We start from the raw sequence: 20,773 nt of genomic DNA on the forward strand, positions 1-20,773 counted from the left end.
TCCATTGTTTAGCAGTGGGAGTCAGGAGACAGACTAGTATTACTTCTCTACCTGTAGTAGTAAGAGACTTTGTCAGACTCCAGTTCCCTCCCAACCGTACTGCCAAGCTTGTTTCCTAAGGGATCCAGAGGACAGAGCTGGTCAAGCTTCTGGCCATGATCAATAAATCAGGACTACATGTTCACATACATTTGGCATGGCCATTGAGTTGGTCAAATGAAGCATTTTATTGGGATGACCTGAGACAGCAGGTAAGAATAGATTCCTGAAAAGCCTTCATTCTGAATGTGTTATTCTGTCCAACGACTCTTAGCTCTTCCAAATCTCTCTTCCGATATTGATATTAGATTCTCAGTAAAACAAGGTACAGCATCCCGACTACCTAGATCCTGGAGCCAGACATGTTTCCTTTCAGATGCTAAAAGACGATGCAGATGATATGAAGTGCACCACATTACTCAGGGGCCGGACAGCCTGAGACTAAAACTCCAGCTGTGACAGTGAGAGCTAGAAAAGGTTTGGTTCATCCTCACTGAGCCTTACTGAAGAGCTTATTTGCCACAGATGTGATGCCACACACTTCAGAAGGACGGTGAGAGTGTTTTGTCCCATGTAAAATGCATAGAGGATGGTGAGGCTCCATGGGCGAAATGCTAGCAGTTCCAATGCTCTGAGGGTAAAGAGTAGACTTCTTCCCAGGAGAGTGTGTAAGCTTTGGATTCCCTGTGTTGCCTCCTTTCCTTATCTGGCGCCATTTCCCCCTTGACTCACTAGCCATACACACCTTCTCCAGCGGCACCCCTTACCTGTGGTTTTCCTTGTGGAGATCAGAAAAGCTCCTCCCTCTGAGTACTGCCCATTTCAATCCTGTGTTCTTTCACCCTGTATTTGATGCCATTTCTTCAGTTAAGACCTCCTGGGTCACTATAATCTACAGCAGGTCCCTCTGATAGACTTTGGGTATGTATATGCTCGTATGTGCTAGTGTGTGTGTATATATAAATATATATGCCAGAGTCAACTTGGGTATCATTTATCAGGCACTTTTCCCCCGTCCATTCCCCCTTTCGTTTTGGAGGCAGGGTCTCTCATTGACTAATGGTCCCTCAAGGAGGCCAAGAAAGCCCAGGCATCTGCCTAATTCTGCCTTCCCAGCACTGGGATTATAGTGCATGACACTACATCTGGATTTTTTTATGTGGTTTCTCAGAGGTGAAGTGGGTCCTTGTGCTTGCATGATAAATGCTTTATCAACTGAGCTATCTCCTCAACCCTGCATACTTGTTTTACGTGCTAGCTAGAATCTGTAATTAAATCTATATGGACCCGATTAGTGTGTCTCCCCCTTAAGCAGTAATCATGATACGTTTGGCCATCACTGGAAATCCAGTACCTAATAGGGAAACCTCGTAAACAGGAAGCACTCCACCATGTTTATTGCTCAGAACAGTGAGAACATGCCAACCCTGATACAGGGTGCTTCCACCGAAGGTCCAGGCCCCGCCCCCACCCCCAGTTCATGGCTTGACTTGTTGGTTTACCTCTATTTGTGCTGTGTGCTTTGCATAGAACTCCAAAGCTTCATCACCATCCACTTGGCCTCCAGGTTTCAGCATGGTTTGAAGTTCCTTGTTGTGCCGAGCCAACTAGAACACAAGCAAAGAGAAAATGGGTATCAAGGATTCTAAGAGCTTTTAAACTCTAGGTTTATTTCTTTGACACAGGGTCTCGTGTATCTCAGGCTGGCCTTGAACTTGCTATGAAGCTGAGGATGACCTTAAACTTTTGATTTTACAGGTGACCACCACCACGACCAGCATTGCGCATGCTAGGCAAGTACTCAGACTTTAAAATGCACAATGACCGGCAGTAAGCCAAAGGCCAAGGTACCAACAGGCTTGCTCCTTTCTGCTCAGCTCCACGTTGCACAGAGGCTATTTTGGGAGTGTGACATGAAAGAATGGATGGCTCATGCCCATACAGAATCCCCCATTTTCTATGATTTCTTAAGCCAGGCAGGAGGGACATGAGATTTTCTGTGCGCCCCATTGAGCCTCCACTCTGGGACTATTCAGAAACCCTTTTGGATGCTAGATGCTAAGTATGGAGGTGACATGGGACAGGGAAGTGTTTGAAACCCTTCGGTAGATATGCAGGGGCAGGGACCTGGCAGCTTCAAGCCTCCCTCTTGCCTTCACTGTGCAACACCCAGGTGCTGTACCCAAGTTTAAAAGGGGCTAAGGACAATACATGTCAGTCTCCAGCTGGGCTAGAGCTTGCCTATCCCCACCCAAAAGCTGAAGGCACACCAGCATACCCAAAGCAGCAGCAACTTCAAAAACCAAGCCACTTGGGAAGAGATTATGAAATACGGCATTTTGGCGTCAGGGCAGAAAGTATCACCCAGAAAGGCAAACAAAAGGAAATTGTAAGGACAGGTTCCCACAGATCCCCAAATGTGATAGGCAAGGAGGCTCAAGAGGGATTCATTAGTATTTATAAAATGCCTAAGACTCCTTTCAGCAGCTCCAGACAAAGCACCCAGTGTCACTGCTCAAGGGTAGATGTGTATACAGAGTACGGGGATTTCCAAGTCCCTGGCCTACCACACTGAGAAAATGGCAGAGTCCTGGACTTCAGCCCCTCGAGGCAGGTGGCCAAACACACCTGCAAGCCATGGGTACAACCAGTGCTGGGAGAAAGCTTTCCAGGAAGGGCCAGTGTCTGGGCATCTTAGGATGCTGGTGGTGTCTAGGAGGGCAAGAGAGGGAGGGCTGTACCTGGTGAGCGAGGATGTAGATGTTGTGGCCCACGTTCCTGGGGGAGGCAGCTCCATCCTCACCATTTTCCCCATCCTCAAATTCTACTTCACCTTGCATGTAGGCTTTCTTGATCACCTCCACCTTTGAGAAGGGACAAGAGGTGATCTGACTCAGGGGGTGACCCATGCAGGACTGGCATCTACAGCACTTAGCCAGCTGTCCCTACTAGTGGAGCAGTCACTGCTCACCAAGGACTATATATCTCATCCCGCCAGGCTTGGATACGGCTCCAGACTCCTGAGTTATAATACCAGTCGACCTTCACGGATAGGAGAAGTTCATTCTCTCCACTTGGACCGACCAACATTCAGTGGCTGGTTTATATCTTTCTGCTTTAGAAGTTGATGGTGGTTATAAAAACACCTTGACAGGCAGCAGGGGGAGGGTTGGTGAGAAGATGGTTCATGGGATAAAAGGGCTTTGCCATGCAAGTCTGAAAACTCGAGTCTGGATTCTGGTACCCACAGTGGAAAAAAGAGAGCCTGCTTTTGAATTCTACATATGCAACTTTTGGGAACATAGTACAATTCCTTTCTGAGTCTAGTGCCCCAGGCCCTACCCCATGCATGGGGCAGCATCACTTGCTGAAAACCTGTGCTCTGTGTCACGCTGTGCTCAGTGCGCTCACGTCTGTTAAAGTGTAATGCTCACAAACGTTTTATGAGGTCTCAGAAACTTCTACTCCTTTATAGATGCAGAAATAGAGAGATAAAAGAACATTGCTAAGGTCATGGTTAATGAGCTAGGATTTGAACTTGGTCACTACCCTCCACAGCTGCCTGCCTGACTCTAGGACTCCTCATAACCTAGTGGTATACTTCTTAGAGCATTTTACTACCTGTTGACTGTTCTCACTCACTTTGGTTCCCAGGCTGCAGGGGCTGGGGCTGCTTACATATCTGAATCTATCCCCTGGCTCTCAGCACCCTGCCAAGCTTCCCTAAATAAACATATCATTCAGAATTTAATAACTCAAACACCAAGAATAAATATGCTCAGTTATACTAAGAATTAATCATTTCTTTTGATGGTTCAGAAGGTATTGCAGCCTGGGGGCACCTGCTTCATTGCCACTAGCCATTATTTGAGACTTTCTCATGATCCATGATGAAGCCTGGATAGAGCCCCCCATTCTGTACTGACAGTGGCTCAGATGCTAGATGTAACTTTGGAGATGAGACCCTCACTCTCTGAGCTAGTTTTCCCAGCATTTCTGAAACCAAACCTAGCATGTTATATATGCAAAGTGCATGGGTAAGTGCATGCACACATATGCATGCATACATGTACACACACGGATGTGTTCTGGATATCCAAGCTGTCTTCCTGTTTGTCTTCTTAGAACCCTGTTTACTCCAAAAAGACTTGAACCTTCCTATGATGCAGAATAATATTCTCGAACTACAAGAGGGAATCCAGGAGTTGGTGGCAGCCATAGTGAGGGGTTGTCCTCTACCCAAGACAGTCTTGAAGAGCCAGGACACATTCCTGATTCATAAGAGCCAAAATGGGTTCTATACAAGACCATTCTGACTATACTAGATATTGTGACCCTTAGATACCCAGTTACCCCAGTTACATAAGCTGTTATGTAAACTTGCAGAGACTCCTGTCTCTGCTGAGAACTCATTCCCTGACCTCTGGGATCAAAGAGCCAGGCTGCTGTGAACTTTTATTTAAAGGAATACATAAAGGGACTTTGGTCTGGTCTCTAGTGCACATTCAGGTCACTGAGAGGCAGGAATATTTTAATGCCCTCATTTAAATCTGTCACTTACAGTTTATTTGCATGGGGGAAATGTCCAAATAGACTCAATTCATATCACCCATCCTTGAACAGTGCTCCTTTCAGAGTTCCCACCACCAACTCCCAACATGGAATTCACAGCCCATCATGAATGTTGCTCTTTGAAAATAAACCAGGTCATGTTTTAAGAAAACAAAAACCAAACATCAACATTCAAAATAGACTCTCCTGTTGTTCAGACTACTGGCACCAAGAACAGATGTTAACTTGTAAGTCCTAAAAAGATGTGGCGGGGGGCTATGTGTAATCCCAGCGTATGAAGTAAAGTGATCATGAGATTAAGGCCAGCTGGGGTATAGAAAGTCATCATTTCAGACAACCAAGGCTGTCAGGGAACGGTGGTATACACCCATAACCCCAGTACTTGGGAGGTGGAGGTGGAGGACCCAGAGTTCAAGGACAGCCTCAGTTAGTGAGTTTGAGGCCAGCCTGAACTGCATGGGACTGTGTCTCAACCTCCTACTCCCCTGTGACCCCATACAACAACCAAACCCAAGAGATGGGAATGAAGCTCAGTGGTAGAACACTCACCTAATAATGAACAAAGAGAAGGAAATGGACCTCAGGTCATAAAGGACTACATGGCAGGTACTGTGCTAAAGGTTTGATGTGACTCTTGTGTTCTAGACTTTGAAACAGCCCTTCAATGTAAGCAATGTTACTTTCTCTTTTACAGATCAGGACAGTGCAGCTCAGAAAAAAGAGCTACCTAAGGTGACACAGTCACAGCACTGAGCTATGGACCTGAACCCAGACTCACCCACTGCACAGTTCTCCATGAGCGAGCAAATGGGAGGGAAGCTACTATATGTCACCTGTGCTGGCATAACAAGGTGAAATACCCCATGTCCACTGGCATACTTCCCTACCCAGTCACAGGCCTGGGTTAAGTGACCCTTGGTACTTTTGATTTGGGGAATGTTTTCAGAAGCTCAAAGAAGCAGGTCCTTTAGTCTGTCTCAAGCTTTGCTCTGAGGTTTTTTTTGTGCCAGTCACAACTCACCAGCTCCTTGGGCCTCATGTTGTACAGAATCCTCTCTGCATTTTCACTATCGTGCCTGCTTTCCATGATGGCCAGGAGTAGCTTCGAAGCATTGTTCTAAATGGAGAGAACCAGGGAAAGAAATATGGAGGAGCTGCCAGGGCAACCACCTAGACATATGTGCCCAGCTGCTGACATGGGTGTGCACCCTGGCTAGACAGACAGATCCACCCCATGGCAAGTACATTCCAGAGTATCTCCACCAGGCACAGGGAGTGCTTCTCGGGACCTCAGAAGCATGTGTGTAGAGTCTGGCTTGGGTCTAAGAAGCCTGTATTTCTTGGACATGTATTATAATTTTGGAATCTTTGACATCCCCTGGAGCCCCAGAACAGGGGTGAGAGATTGGGCAGAAGCACACTTAATAAGACACTGCTCCTGGACTGGTCTGTCAGCTAGTAAACCCCACAACAGTTCTAGCAGAAATAGACAATTTATACATAAGTGCTTGTGGGTGTGGTCTTCTCTCTATATCTACAGGGGATCCCATGGTTTCCAGATTCTCAGATGCTCAAGCCTCAAATAAAATGGAATAGCATTTGCATATAATCTCTCTATATTTTTTGTCTACTTCATTTATATATTATTCGTAAGAACTGATATGGTATAAGTGCTGGGCCAACAATCAGAGTATACCATTTGGGGAGTAAGAATAAGGTAAAAGGTATATACATGTTCAGTACAGATACAATCTTTCTTTTTCTTAAATATTTTGTTATTGTGGGCCAGAGATGACAGGCGATAAATATAATTTCTCCCTATCTTAAAATCCACCAGCTTTCATATCTCCTAGTATCATTGAATACATATGCTATTAGTTAGTAAAACTGGCCCAGAGGAATACTTCACATCCACCAAGATATAACTTCCAATTACATTAACAATGTCCATGTGTCCACACCTGGCATTTCTTGGCTTAATCTCATTTGAGGCCCCAGGTCTGCAATTTACACACTTCTTTGTATATGGATCTCAGACATTTGTACTTTCCTTCCTCCTGGGGATCAGGAATAGAGACATTTTTCCTCCCCAGCTTCGGTCACAGAAGTTCAGCCCAGTGGCTGAGCTCTCACCTGTTTCTACCCCAATCCTCAGACTACCGAATTCATTGCCAAAGACACTGAAATGTCAACCAGAAACACATGGATGTCTCAGTCTATTTCAGACGCTCGTCGTGTACTTTCTGATAAATGATAGCCATACGAGTGCTTGAATGATATTCAAGTCAAGTATAAAGTATTTATCAGAAGGAGAAAAACAGCGCTAAAAAATTCCATCTAAACCATATGCTCAAATCAACCAGGAGTTTGGACTCCCAGCTCTAAATACTAAAGGAAAAATAAAATTAACCATGCAGTTTCTGGGAGAGTCTGTGTTACTGTCTTCCTGAGGCCTTGCTTCCCTTCCTTTATGCAGCACACACAGGTGAGCCTTTCAGCTGGACTCTGGAGTTCAAGGCTTCTCACAGTCATGACAGGGTACTTACTCCCGCCTATGGGCGTAAGAGAGAGCATGGATCTCAACATGCCCTAAATGTGGGAACAGCAGAAGACAAAATGTGCTCAGAGAGGCTAACCCATGTCCAAACAGCGTCATATCAGGCTGGGCTGCAAGTTCAGTTCTCAAAACTGAATATTTTAAGTCTTTGAGCACTTCTAAAAACCACCAAACAGGGACGAGAGTTAGGGCACGGCTCATAGACCCACAGGAATAGTCTGTCCATTAGTAAACCCCACAGAGTAAAGCACCTTGAAGTCACCATTTAACTCTATAAAACTATTTTTACGGGGCATTAAATGCTGGGGCTGCTGCAGGGTTGGCAGCTACAGTCTCCCACTCGTAACAATCCACAGAACATATAAGGAGAGTGTATAGGCACATTCTTATTTTAAGCCATCCTTCTGCCAAGTCAATGACAGAACAGAAAAAGGTGCCTCCTGACTAAGTAAAAATTGATTACTGGTGACACTCGAAGGGGTAAGCTGTACCATTCTTCAACTGCCCCTCCCACTTAAAGCAGCAAGATCAGAAATGATAGAGGAACAGGGTTTCTCTTCTCCCTCTCAGCCCTCACTGGATTTCAGATTTCAGACTTTTCGTTCTTTGGGTGCTTTTTGAATTTCTCAGTTCTGGTGACAGCTCTTCATTCTAGGTGACCTAAGTGAAAAGCTGGTACCCTCTCCCTTCTTTGGAAAGAGTGAAGTTCTGCTTTTTTAGGTCAGACTGTGCAATGTGGGTCATTTGTTCAGTTAAACAGAACTGTCTTTGGTATTTGGTTTCGCAACACCATGTCACATGCCAGGCAAAGCATAAATTGACTTTTTCCCAAAGGTTGTCGCCTCTAGCTGTCAGTCTCCACTTGCCTTCAATTCTAACACGAGGTCCATTCTCTTCTTTCCCAGCGGGTTGATGTCATTGAGGATGAGGGCTGTGATAATATCGATGCCATTGGACTCGTGGGTGGCAATGCAGTTCTGGGTAAACAGACATACACAACAACAGGCACTTACACAAATGCTGGCCATAAATCAGACGTCAAAGGGCAACAGGCTAAACGGCTATTTCAACACAATGCTTACCACTCCCATAATGCCACTTGGGGAGAGTGCAATTTTCCGTGAGAAAGTGGTAAAAATAAAAGACAGATGAAGATCTCTAGTTTCAGAATTAACAGTAAACAGTAGGAAAGTCCCCATACACCCTAACTGATAAATTGGCTGAGTCTAATCCAAATAGTGCCGTGCAATCGGCTTTGTTCTTAGAGGAAAATATGGTGTGTGACTGATACCAGGATCTGAGCCCCTTTCCCCTTTAAAATTGTGTTCCGTTCTCTCTCTGTCACTCATCTTGTGAGTTTGGTTCTTCTACTTAAGGCTTACGTTTGGAAAGCAAGCTTCTGGCTCAGTTTGCACGGTATCAAAATGGATCAGCTTCCCCTGAGCAAGATCCTTGACTACAGAACACACCTCTAGTCTGTTCCTTTCAATTGGCCTTGGTGTAGCAGGAAAGTTAACTTATATCCACAGCTCCAGAACCCTTGCATTTCTTTGTTCTTTCTCATAACTAGAACTATCCCATCTCCTTCATCGGGGAAGGAAGCGGATCTACCAAAATGTTCTCACACTGGGACTAGGGTTTTCACAGCCAATGAGCTGTCTGCTTTAAACTCCTTCCCTTGAAGTGAATGTCCCGCCTTCCTCAACTAACTCAGAGCCTCACAATTTCCCTGGCCTTGGGGCTTAGAACTAACCATTTCAAGCCAGGAAGGAACTACCATCTGGAGTTAAAAATCACAATTGTTCTGGTCCTGAAGTGCAAACTCATAGAATCTTCCAGATGCCATGAATGAGCAATGAGTCTACTTAAGAAAAAAGAAAAACATTGGGCTCCACTCCAAAATTACACTTCTTGGGAGGTCAGTCAAGACTAGCTTGTCTTTCCTTTCCCAGAAGTCCACGGTGTTAAATCTCAACTACAAACATTCTCTTCTTCCAGATTGTTTCACAGAAAGCAAGTGTTTCTCTCTAGCTAGGTTTCGAGGAGTTCCAAGGAGTCACCTTTTGATCTTTTCTAGTATGTAGAACAGGTCACTCTTCTCAGGTGCTAATTAATTCCCACTTTATTACTTACCCCTAAATATCCAAGTTATGATTGGATATTTAAACCAAACCAAACTAGACTGAGCCAAGCCAAGACATGGTCAAGCCCACTCATTCACTGAGTAAAGTTCTGGTTTATGAGAAAGCACATGGAAACTTCTCCACTGCTGGAGAAGGGCCTCTTGTCTTATAAGCACCCGAAGATTGACGGGTAGTTGTAATGTGTCTTCTGAATCCTTCTCTGTGAACTCTTCTAGATAATAAATATGTCTTGCTCTCATCCAAGACTGTGAACAGAATTACCTGGTTCTCGTGGCAAGGCCCTTGACAGTATTCAGTCAGACTCTCCAGGGTTTGGTTGATAAGTGCTACGTTCTTCTCATTTATGTACAGTCCGAGGAGCCCAAGGCCTCCAGTTGTGCTCCCACAGATACAGTCCAGAAACTGCAGTGTCTCACACACCAAATTGTAGTTGGTCTTATTATTTTGGCAACGAAGGAAATTCTGCAATGGGGCATGAGGGAACAAAGACAAAGAGAAGAGGGGAGAGGTCATCCATACTGCTACTTTGATTGTCTCTAATAGGCAATCCTGAACTGATCAGCTGCTATGAAGACAGGTACAACATGGGACAGAAGAGACTTCATGGCCCAGGGACAGTCAACCTGTGGCCTTGGTCTATGGCTACAACCCTGTGACTTTTTCTCCAATGTGTCCATATGAGATTCAGGGAAGGAGAAATTCTCTTGGAGATCCATTTCAGGTTCTTTTGGTATGAATTCTCATATTTCCACTTACTCTTCTAACAAAATTAATCTGGGTATATATGAACATGTGGTGGGTGTGTTCATGTGTGTGCATGCATGCATGCTTGTGGCTGTACATGAACATGTATACATTTGTGCATGGCAGCCAGTGGTCAATGTTGGGTTATCTTCCTTGACTGCTCTCCACTTTACTGAGGCAGAATCCTTTACTGAACCTGGAGTTCACCTATTTACCCAGGCTGGCTGCCCAGTGAGCACGGGGGACTCTTGTGTGCTAGGATTACTGGCATGCATTGCTATGCCTAGCTTTTTACAGGAGTGCCAGAGATCTGAACTCTGGTCTTCATAGTTGCATGACAAGCATTTTACCAACTGAACCATCTCCCCACCCCTCTGTTTATTTCTTCCTTTACCCTTGCCTACCCCCTTCTCACTGGGTGGTTAGAGGGTTGTGGTTATATTTAAAGATGACAGAGTGGACTGCGTGCTGAACACACAAAACTAGTACTAAGTACGGTTCACCACAAAATGAGATGTTAGAGGTGGGTGTCATGGCTTGGAACTTAGCACAGAGGCAGACAGCTTGCTTAGCATGCATGAGGCCCCTGGGTCCATCACTGGCTTGGCTATAGCGAGGTGCCAGGAAGAAAACCAGGATTAGCTTGTTTGACCATTTCCATTACTAAATAAGGGGTGAGAGTGAGTAAATCTGTGCACACACATGTGTGTGTTCATACATATGTGTTTATCTATGTGCTCTCCAAAAGACACACAGCAAGATCCTTCCTCAACAAGACATGGAAAGTAACACCCAAGTAACCCGGTAAAGCCAGGGATTTTGATGAAGGGGCACAAATCTGAGACTGCTTCTGTAATGAGGCACAAATCAACTACAATATTCTTTATAGCTCAGAGTTAGAAAGTAGGCAATGTTTACACTAGAAATTAGAAAGGAAAAAGATAGAAAGGCAAAGTGGGCATAAGTTTTGATGTGGCAAATCCACTTCTATCCACAAAATATATACTGGCCATTCGTGATAACACTGTTTACAACAGTGGAGAAATGGAAGCAACCTAAATGCCTACCAACTGGGGAGCAGCTAAAAAAATATAGTATACCTGTAAGATTCTGTAGTATGAATTAGAAACATTGAGTAGGTCCTGGCATGCCAACATGGAAAGATCTCTAGGTTATACTGTAGGTTACAAAAAAGCAGATTTATAATCATGCTGATTGCTGTGTAATATATATTCAAATTTGCACCAAACATTCCTAAACAGAGTAAGGGGGGGGGAACAGTTCTCTGTGGATAGAATAGATACAACTCTTATTTAGATACCTAATGTCATTAGGAGACTTATGAAGAGGATTTATTCATGAATGACTTGAGCAACAGAAGCACCATGAAGGCACAGGTTAAAAGTAGGTAAGTAGACAAATGGCTAACTCAGCAGCACCCCAGCCCTCCAATTTAATCTCAGTCCTTTTCACTCAATAACACAGGTCCAGTTCTGGTGGGATACAGAGGAAGGACTGATTACTTAGGGAGTCCTACCCTGTGGGACTAAGTGTAAGTGACTCTTTTTTAGAGGGCTCCAGGAAGGCAATGGAGAGTTTCAGCCAGTTTCTCCCTTCCTGTGATGACTAAAGGAAGGTGCTTCCTCTTTAAAGGGCTGGCAGGGTAGAGGGTCCTCAGCCCAGGCATCAAAAGGATAGGGATGCTTAAGATGCAAACTCATAGCATCCCTCTGAGGCCCATTATGGTGACATTACTGCTCCTAGTATGATCCTCTCTGCTGCATGATGTCACTGCTCCAGCCACAGTATTCTCTAGTAGCAGCAATTAACTCCTTATTCTCTGAGTACACCACTTTCTTGCCTCTGGGGCTCCCATACCATATCCCCTCTGTCTGACCCACTCTCCTGGCCTCTCTCCTGACTCTCCTTCCTTCAAGATGCGGTATAAAGTCACTTTGTCCGGGAAGTCCTGCCTGCCTCTGAAGCACCCCCATCTTATGAGATGGGAGCCGAGAAGGATGCCTTTCTGCTTTCTATGCACCAGGTGGGCCATGCAGGATCTACACTTAAGGTCCCTCGGCAACACTGAGAGCCATAACCACAGCTCAGAGTTGCACGCAGCTTATACAGGGTTGGTGACTAATAGGAGCTTTGTTAAAACTGGTTGCAATAATCTGAATTCAAGTGAATTTACAGAAAAAAAAAAAGAGGACAAAGAAGGATCCCAGTTTATGGGGTCCCCATTGAAGGCCATCATCTTTCATGGTTTTTGCAATGTTAACCTGGGCTCTCCTTGTCCTAACTCAGATCTATTTCCTTCTGTCTTTTACAAAACAAACAGACATGCTTTTCACTGAGAAGCCCAGTGAAGCTTTGACAATCCACTTTTAGCACACACCACTTTGTTCTGTCAGCATGAAGAAACCCTGGTCTTTTCAGGAGGGCAAGGGGTGGGTGAAGATGGGTGAGGAAGAGAAAGGTTTCCAGGTCTATGCTCGTGTAGCCTTTGGCCTTTAACCTGGGGAAGGGGAAGCTCAGGCCTTGGCTCAGCAAATACTGAAAACCACACGAACTGGTGAAAGGGCAGTCCTTCATCAGGTTTCTGACTAAGCAGGGCTTGTTCAAGGCAGCAATGGCCCATTTGGCAGGGCCAAAGTCAGTAGCTTTCTCTCCACTGAAAATCTACCAACAGGAAAGTCAAGGTTATAAATATGACAAGAAACTGGCATGAGCCCAGGAACCGCTGCCTTAGAAGGCCGGGGCTTCCTCTCTCTGAGAAGATCTGTATTTCCTTGCAACCGGGAGCCGACCACTCCTGCCTGGCAGCTGTAAGAAAAATTGCCAGAACCCTACCATCTACCCAGGGACTCTGCCAACGGGTGGCATCCTGAGTAGGTACATCCTACATAATGTCATTTTGAGAACTGGTTTCTCACAAATACAATGGCAGTGCAACAGGTTCCCCCGATTTGTGGGGAACCATGTTTCTTTCTTTTTACCATTTTTTAAACTGATTTTTACATGACTACGTTGAGATGACATGTACTTTGGTACACATTGTAGGAGTTTTCAAAAGATGATTCTCACCTACCCCACCCCCAATCAAAGCCGTGGTCCAAGAGCACCATAGGGCCCTGCAGACACCTGAGGTTCCCAGGAATGACCCCCATGCACTCTAGAGCTCCTACAAGATGAGGGCCAAGGAGGAAGGCTCTGGGACACTCTAGTTTCTACTTGCAACAGGGCCATTTTGCTCTCTTCTGCTCATCTTAGTCCATTTCCGAAGAAGATGTCTTCAAACAAAGGATTCTATGGTTAAGAGAAAAGGTCTCTGGAACCGCCTAATTGGAAAATCGTTAGGTACCTTCAAATGCTTAAGTTGCTAGGTCTTTTTAAAATATGTGAATACGTACTACACACATACACACACACACACGAGAGTGTACACACATAGGAGAGAGAGAGAGAGAGAGAGAGAGTTTCCCTCCAGGGCAGTATAATGACTTCATTAAAAGCTACTTCTCTTCAGGGATCCTTAGGGCATAAGGTGGAAGGAGAGTTATATCAAAAGATAAAGTATAAGACTATAATTCTGAAGACTATCAGTAAGAAATGGTGAATTTGCAATTAAAACCTGTTTCTATTCTCTCACCCAAGGAACACAGGCATGGGGGAGAAGGAGGGAGAGAGGAAGAGGGAAACCAGAAGCCAGCTCAGCACCAACCTATCAGCACTGACTGCCTCTTGACATGTAGAGTGGGGAGGGAGGGTTCTACTCAAGGCATCCTCTGTTGGTGAGCTGGGAACTCTGCAAATATTAGCTGGGCAAACCCTTACAGCACTTAGCATGCTGTATTGCAATCTCTGGTTGGCACTGGTGGCTCCTGTTCCAGACAGTCTGGTCACCTCTAGTACTGGGTGCTGAACAGGTGTTCTCCAGTATAAGTGACATACGACCACACGTGCACATGAACTGCTGCCACCTATTCCTCTGTGGAGCCTGAAGTTGGAGGTGACCAGTAACACCAAATGGAAGAACAGGACAGAGCACTCACTGATCCCTATGCTTAGCAGAACAGTGGGACACCCCCACCCCATCCCAACACCCCGCCACTGCCCCAAAGATGCTACAACTGAGCTGCCTGGGCCTAGATTCCTACCGATCACTCACTCTTCCCTTACTTGATCTCTCCCATGACTGATGAGGCACAGCTTGGAAAAGGAGAGGAACAACTGACATCATCATGAGACATAAGGGTAACAGTCAATGAGACAATATCCAGACCTCAGAGCTTTGGGGAAGGAACGCTTTGTTCTACTTGAGCCAAGCCTTAGCTAGCACATCTGGGCCTAAGGAGTCTAAGCCTGAAGCAGTAAAGCTTGAGCAATGGACAACCAAAGGGTCAGCCAGCATCCCACACCAGATGGTGACAAGGTCAACCCCAGAATGTCAACACCTGAAGTGGAACCACTGACTACCATGACTACCTTGTCATACAATGGGTCAGCATGGCCAATGGTAGATCTTATAGGGAGTTCTTTCAATTTAGGTCTGGTTCCCATTTAGCCAGTTGATTACCCGAAAACCTAGCTGCTTTTCAAAGTTCAGGGTCTTTAGACCAATTAGATAAAAATAAAAGCAATCAGAGGTGTTAATGTTAGAGACTTCTAGTTCATTTCATTGCTCTGTATTACTCTTCAACAATGTCCTTTCTTTATGATGGAGGTGGCTGGGGCAACAACAAATGGTCCAGCCACAGTCACTTGGTGGATAAAGTCAGCAATGTAAACATTTAAAGGTGGTACCTTCCTCTTGCTAGATTTGGCCTGTATCAGTTCCTTTCACATCATCACTATTTAAACATGCAGAACTATCAATGCAGACTTGTTTGCCTTAGGAAGAGACAGCCCATCTAAGAGCTGTGCAGATGCCCTTTTCCTTTCCATCCTAACACTACTCAAACAAGGAGGGGTGGGTGCCCCAAGTTCAATAGTTGACAGGAAAACCCAGCAGTACAGCAAGGACCACATGTTCCAGCATACTTCTCTGGGTAGAGATTGGGAACAAAGAGGCAGATCTCTGGAGCACACCCTCCGCCCTTTCTAAACAGTCTTTGTTATACGAAAACTGCAAGGGAGATAACACCTTGTGTCTGTCTTAGAGTCTGGCTAATATCACAGGTTCTAGCTCCCAACTGCCTAAGTTCAAGTCCAGCTTACTAAACTTCCAGAACACGTAGTACACACTGCTGTATATTATGATCTGCTAAACGCTATAACATCATTGTGCAGCACACAACTATATTCAGTTAGGTCTATGTACCTGATTTTATAAAAGCATATACTTTAATAAATATACTTAATATAATAGTCTATTCATCTATCGAATTATTCCCTGAACACCCATTGGCAATGGTGGCAAAGAGTGGCAGGCTATAAGACGTACCCACACAGGTGCCTCCGCACACTAACTACACTCGGAGTCAACATCCCTAATGAACGAGGCCGTTGTGTCTGACCTTGTGGAGACACTGCTGAAGACAGGAAAGGACAGATCACCCATCTATGTTTTCAGTATTAGTCAATCAGAAAGTCAGTAATGCTGGATCTTCAGTTCAGGCCAGGTGGTCTAAGTGAAAGGAGCTGAACCATGAGAAGAAGTGGGACACCGTGGTCCAATCTACCCCACACTCCCAACTGTAGGTGGTGAGGTCTCCGGGGACCTTGCCTACAAATGTTGGGACCTCCTGTGCTACCAGTCAATCATTCACAAATCACAGGGTCCTCCAACTCCAGGCTCTGACTTGTAAGTGTCAGATTCCCCAACCCAGAACCATCTCCTGTAGGTCTTTGGGTCCCCTACAAAGAACCTCTCTTGCAGGGCTCCAGGTCCCCACAGCCTGGCCCCTCTCTTGAAGGTCTCAGGGCTACCATACAGTCTCTCACCTGCAGATCTCGGTTGTGGTTTTCACACAGGAGCTGCAGGAAGCGCAGGATGGGCTGCATGATGGTGATGACTGCACTCATCTCTAGGTCGTCCTTGGTTTTGTCAGTTGTAGCCTGGGTGCCCTCCCCAGATTGGTAATGGTCATCAGGGTCGGCCTCCCTCCGGAAGGTGGTGAAGGCTTTCCTTGTGGCAGCAGATGCTTCCAGGAGCTGATCCCGGACCTCTTCTGTTATCTGTGTCGTGGGCTCTTTGGCTAAAAGGCAAACTTGTGACAGTCAACACGGCTACATCCTCAGAAATTTTATTTTCTATACTCTAGAGGACAGTCAGAATCGCAGGTTCCTACATTTTCTAGGGATCTGTAAGATTGGCAAAAACAATCCAGGAAGCCACCATCCCCTCTCAGTCTCTAGATAGGATGAATGTGGAGCCCAGCCCTGCTAACTTGATAGTGTTCTCCACATGTCATTTAGGTCTGTGTTGGGCTATGGGGCAAAAGTGTTAGTGCAGGCTCTGCCGACCACATAACCTAAGGCTCTGAGCCTCAGCTTCCTCCTCCATAAAATGTGAGTACATTGGTGTCTTCTAGGAGGTTCCCAAGAGACTTGATGTAATACTAATCACAACAGCAATAACTGTTACCGGATTGACAACGGATTGACCCCTTGCAAAATGCCAAGATACCACGAGTAAGCACTCTGTGTGTATTATCTTATCTGGTCTGAAGAATAACCCTGTGAGACAGCCGTGGCATCACAGATGGGAGCACAGACTGCATGGGCTCTGATGCTGGCTCACTGGTTTACAACTGTATCTGTGCCTCAGTTTCCTTATCTGTAAAATCGAGATAACCATTTTATATAAGTATGGGCTTAACTTGAGCCTTACATGAATTGACTGAGAGGTAAAGAACTTTGAACAATGCGTGACAACAGCCTGGATCTAGGAATGGCTTCCAAAGGCCCATGTGTTAATGACTTAGGTGACAGAACCTTTAAGAGGTGTGTGTGTGTGTGTGTGTGTGTGTGTGTGTGTGTGTGTGTGTTGTGTGTGTGTGTGTGTGTGTGTGTGTGTGTGTGATAGTTTAGAAGAATGGTGTGTCTCTGAAGGGGACTATGTAACTTTCTTGTCTTTTTTAGTTTCTCCTGAGTATCTGCCATGAGGTGAATAGTTTTACCCTTTGCTATATGCTCCCGAGGCTATGTATTTCCCCAAGGCAGGTCCCATAGTAACCAGATCAAGACCTTAATTACTCAGACAGATGTTTTCTGGTCCTAAGTTTATATGCTTCAGGTATTTGTTACTGCAACAGAAAGCTGACTAGAGCATGCCTGGTTTATAGTCACTACTTGGAAGGAACTGGTAGTTTTTTTTTTTTTTTTTTCTTCTTCTTCTTTTTATTCCCCTTCTAGACTAAGGATTCTCAAATAGGGTGATTTTTTTTTTCCCTTTGTCCTTAACCCAGCAGCTAATTGGAAATGCCTGGAGACATTTTTGGTTGGGAGTGCAGGTGTGTTTATGGCATCTAACAGGCTAAAGGTCACAAATATTGCTCAACACCCTGTAGCCTCTGTAAAAAGCATTCTCCAAATGTCAATTGTTACTTGATTGACAACTCTACTACTAGCCTTGAGAAGTAAAGCTCAAAGTGGTTAATTAATTTGCTCAAGGCTGTTTGACTCCTAAACTTGTGGTTTCTCACCCCCAGCCCCAGGACATTTTCTTCAGGGAGATTATAGGAGAAAAGTTCACAGTTTGGAAAATAAAGAGAAGTCACCTGACATATATGTATCTTCCTCAGCTTTCTCTAACAATAAGCAGAAAAGCACAGTAAAAAATTATTCATGGATCTTAATTATGATTGCCAACTTGAGAGGATTTAGAGTTGCCATGGAGACACCTTGGAGCTTGTCTGTGAGGGAGTTTCTAGATTAGGTTAACTGATGTATACGGAACAGCCCTGAATGTGAATGGCACCATTTCCTTGCCTGGTGTTGAGAACTGAATGAATGGGAGAAATGCTTAGCGGCAGCAGTCACCATGCTCTGCTTTCTGACTATGGGCGCCATGTGACCAGCTGCTTCACACCCCTGCTGCCTTGCCTTTCCCGCCATGATAGCCAACAATCTCAAATCATGGTCCAGAATAAGCCCATTCTGCCGTAGGCTGCTTTTGTAAGGTACTTGCCATAGAAATGATAATAAAAAAAAGTAGCTAATACAACCCATACTAATTAAAACTGTGCATTTGTAAGAATATTTAGAAATTAAGCATGAAGACCTTTCCAGGTGTCAGGGCTTTGTCTTGGCCATTTAGAAGGAAGATATTATAACCAGAGTGGTGGCTTTTTTCTAAAAGCCCTGGTCAGGACGCATCTTGGAACCTGCAAGTCATGAAAAGCATGCAGTCTAATAAAGGGCTCCTTGCAGGCTCCAGTTCGAGGGACCCAAGAGCATTATTACCTTTCTTCCGGGATGGGGCATCCCTATCCGCTTCATCATCTTTCTTTTTGTTTCCCAAGTCGCTGGTGTTCACAGTCACTGTTGCCTTGATTTCCTGCTGGGCCACCTTCATTCGGTCATAAAAGACCTTGAAGAACTTCTCTGATTTCTTATCTTCCGTCAACCGGCAGAAAAAGGAATGCTGCCATGGAAAAAACCAAAAAAACAAAAAAGACAAAAAACGATAGATTCTCAACACTGTGACGAGCCCAGGGGAGACAGACTCATTTAAGACCCCAAATTAAATGGAGATCCTAAGCAGTCACTAGTCTCACAAATAACTGAGGACTAGATGATGGCTAAACACCGCTCCACATATCGATTCTCTGGAGTTTAAGGCCTGAGCTTTTTTTCAACAAGGAACCTTCCAAAAAGCTGCTGAACTTGGAGCAGTCCCCCATCCCCGCTGGCTGTGATTCGGTCAGTGAAGACCCACTTCTCTCATCTCTGGACAACACACACAGCAACTCCACAAACGACAAAAATGGAAAATGTTTTAATTACTATTGCGGGGAGGTCATTGTCCCAGGTCGTCTCCATGTTCCTATGCATATCCCTCTAAACGATGAGTGTTAAATATGCCGCCTGCTCCACAGGGCTTATTCATAGGTAAGGATGACCTGGAACCCATGGGCCAGACTGAGATGTACGAGTCACAGGCGCTCAGGAAGGTATTTGATTACATGACAGGAATTTATGAGGGTGATGAGGTGGGTGGGAGCAACTTCAAATTCTTCAAGAATAGGATAGGAAGGCGTTGTTAGATGAAGTTTAGAATTACCAGGTAGCTCGCCTTGTGGATGTGCATTTGTTTTTGGCCCCACTGCAAGCAACAGTGTATATTGTTGATGCGAAAACACAATATGGTGCCTCTACTTCATTTACGAGTGTTCACTTTCACCCCCTTTGCAAGAACCACACTGTTGTGAGCTATTTACATAAAAATACAATACGTTCATTTCCAAAGGAATGAGACAAAGCTCCAGACAATGTATTTCCTGCTCTCAAGAGCTCTTTCTGTCAGCTTCATACCTGATTCTGGCAAGATGGGAGTTCCCACACAGGGGAGCCCTAGGCATCCAATGCTGGAAAGCACTATAACCTTCCTTTCAGCTCCTAACCCCCCCTAACTCCTCTAGTTCTTGCATGTGTGTCTCCCAAAACCCAACTACTCCCAGTCAGATACAGTCAGATACAGTTACCCTGGCTCTCTGGCCACTGACAAACCACAGTGACTAGCATCTGTCCAATTCACGCATGTACTTCCTTGCTGTGTCCTTTCTTCTTGTTCATCATTCTCGACTTCTGGTTCACTCTTGTATACAACACCGGAGCTACCTGTCCTTTGCATACTCTCTGATTCTGACTTTTCCCTCTCAATCATTCCTGAGTGGCTAGCCCCATCTGTACCTCCTTGACCCTGTGCTCATTGAATCCTCTAAGACCCTGCCCCTTCAACTAAGTTTATATCGGAGTGTTCTCCATTGCCCTTTACTGCCTTTTCTTTCTGGCTTCTTCTCATTTCATCCAATCACCCACCTGCTTCTGTGAACCTGTCACCAGCTAGGCAATGTGCCAAGTACATGAGAAACAGGAGTGAACACAAAGGTGCTGAATGTTCACCTACCATGACACTGGCAGCTTGATGACAAAAAGACACAGTAACTCAACAACCAACCCAATGGTCACCTAAAGACTTATCCTTTTGTCCCAAGAAAGAGATACAAGGGTCTCCTGGAAGACAGTTCTGTGGCAGACATTAATTTCACTGCCTGTTTCTCTCCATAGCTAGACTCTCTTCATCTTCTGGTCACTCCACCAAGGTTACTTTCATAATGAAGGCATCCCTACACAAAGCCCAGGTCAACTGCTTCTTTACAAATGCCCAGTTCTGTTCTTACTGGAACTAGATGCTCTGAAATCTTACTGTTGTATTTACTATCCACCTGCTCACTGGCTGTGCCCAAGTGTAAGCTCCATGAAGGCAGGTGTCTTATTCCCATGACCAACACCAACCACTACAGCACCCTGATAAGGCTTAGCATAGAGTAGGCTCTCCATAGTCATCTGACAGAAAAATGCCAAGAACTTCATGTTCTGTTTCTTCTTTTGACTAGCTCTCCTCAATGGAAAGCAAACTTGACAAAAATAAATGCCATCTAATAAATGTGTTCTAGAAAACTGCTTAAATATCAGAAACCAAGTTCTAATGGTTGCCCTCAGTTGGAGCCAACACATCCACAAATAAAATGAGCCACGGGAGGATGCA

At 45.0% G+C, this 20,773-nt stretch overlaps 1 protein-coding gene across 12 annotated transcripts in view; it reads right to left on the reverse strand.

Moving 5' to 3' along the window:
- The window catches only part of Itpr1 (inositol 1,4,5-trisphosphate receptor type 1), a 342,412-nt gene that overhangs the window by 61,772 nt on the left and 259,867 nt on the right, over nucleotides 1-20,773 (reverse strand). For all 12 annotated transcript variants that reach the window (XM_035448428.1, XM_035448429.1, XM_035448427.1 and 9 more), the window contains 7 exons: nucleotides 18,466-18,646; nucleotides 16,003-16,256; nucleotides 9,574-9,774; nucleotides 8,035-8,145; nucleotides 5,633-5,728; nucleotides 2,781-2,903; nucleotides 1,542-1,646 (listed from right to left, as the gene is read on the reverse strand). In XM_035448428.1, coding sequence (XP_035304319.1) covers nucleotides 1,542-1,646; nucleotides 2,781-2,903; nucleotides 5,633-5,728; nucleotides 8,035-8,145; nucleotides 9,574-9,774; nucleotides 16,003-16,256; nucleotides 18,466-18,646 — 1,071 coding nt within the window. The remainder of the gene's footprint in view (nucleotides 1-1,541; nucleotides 1,647-2,780; nucleotides 2,904-5,632; nucleotides 5,729-8,034; nucleotides 8,146-9,573; nucleotides 9,775-16,002; nucleotides 16,257-18,465; nucleotides 18,647-20,773) is intronic.

Source organism: Cricetulus griseus, chromosome 8, assembly GCF_003668045.3.
Source record: "Cricetulus griseus strain 17A/GY chromosome 8, alternate assembly CriGri-PICRH-1.0, whole genome shotgun sequence".
Lineage (NCBI taxonomy): Eukaryota > Metazoa > Chordata > Mammalia > Rodentia > Cricetidae > Cricetulus > Cricetulus griseus.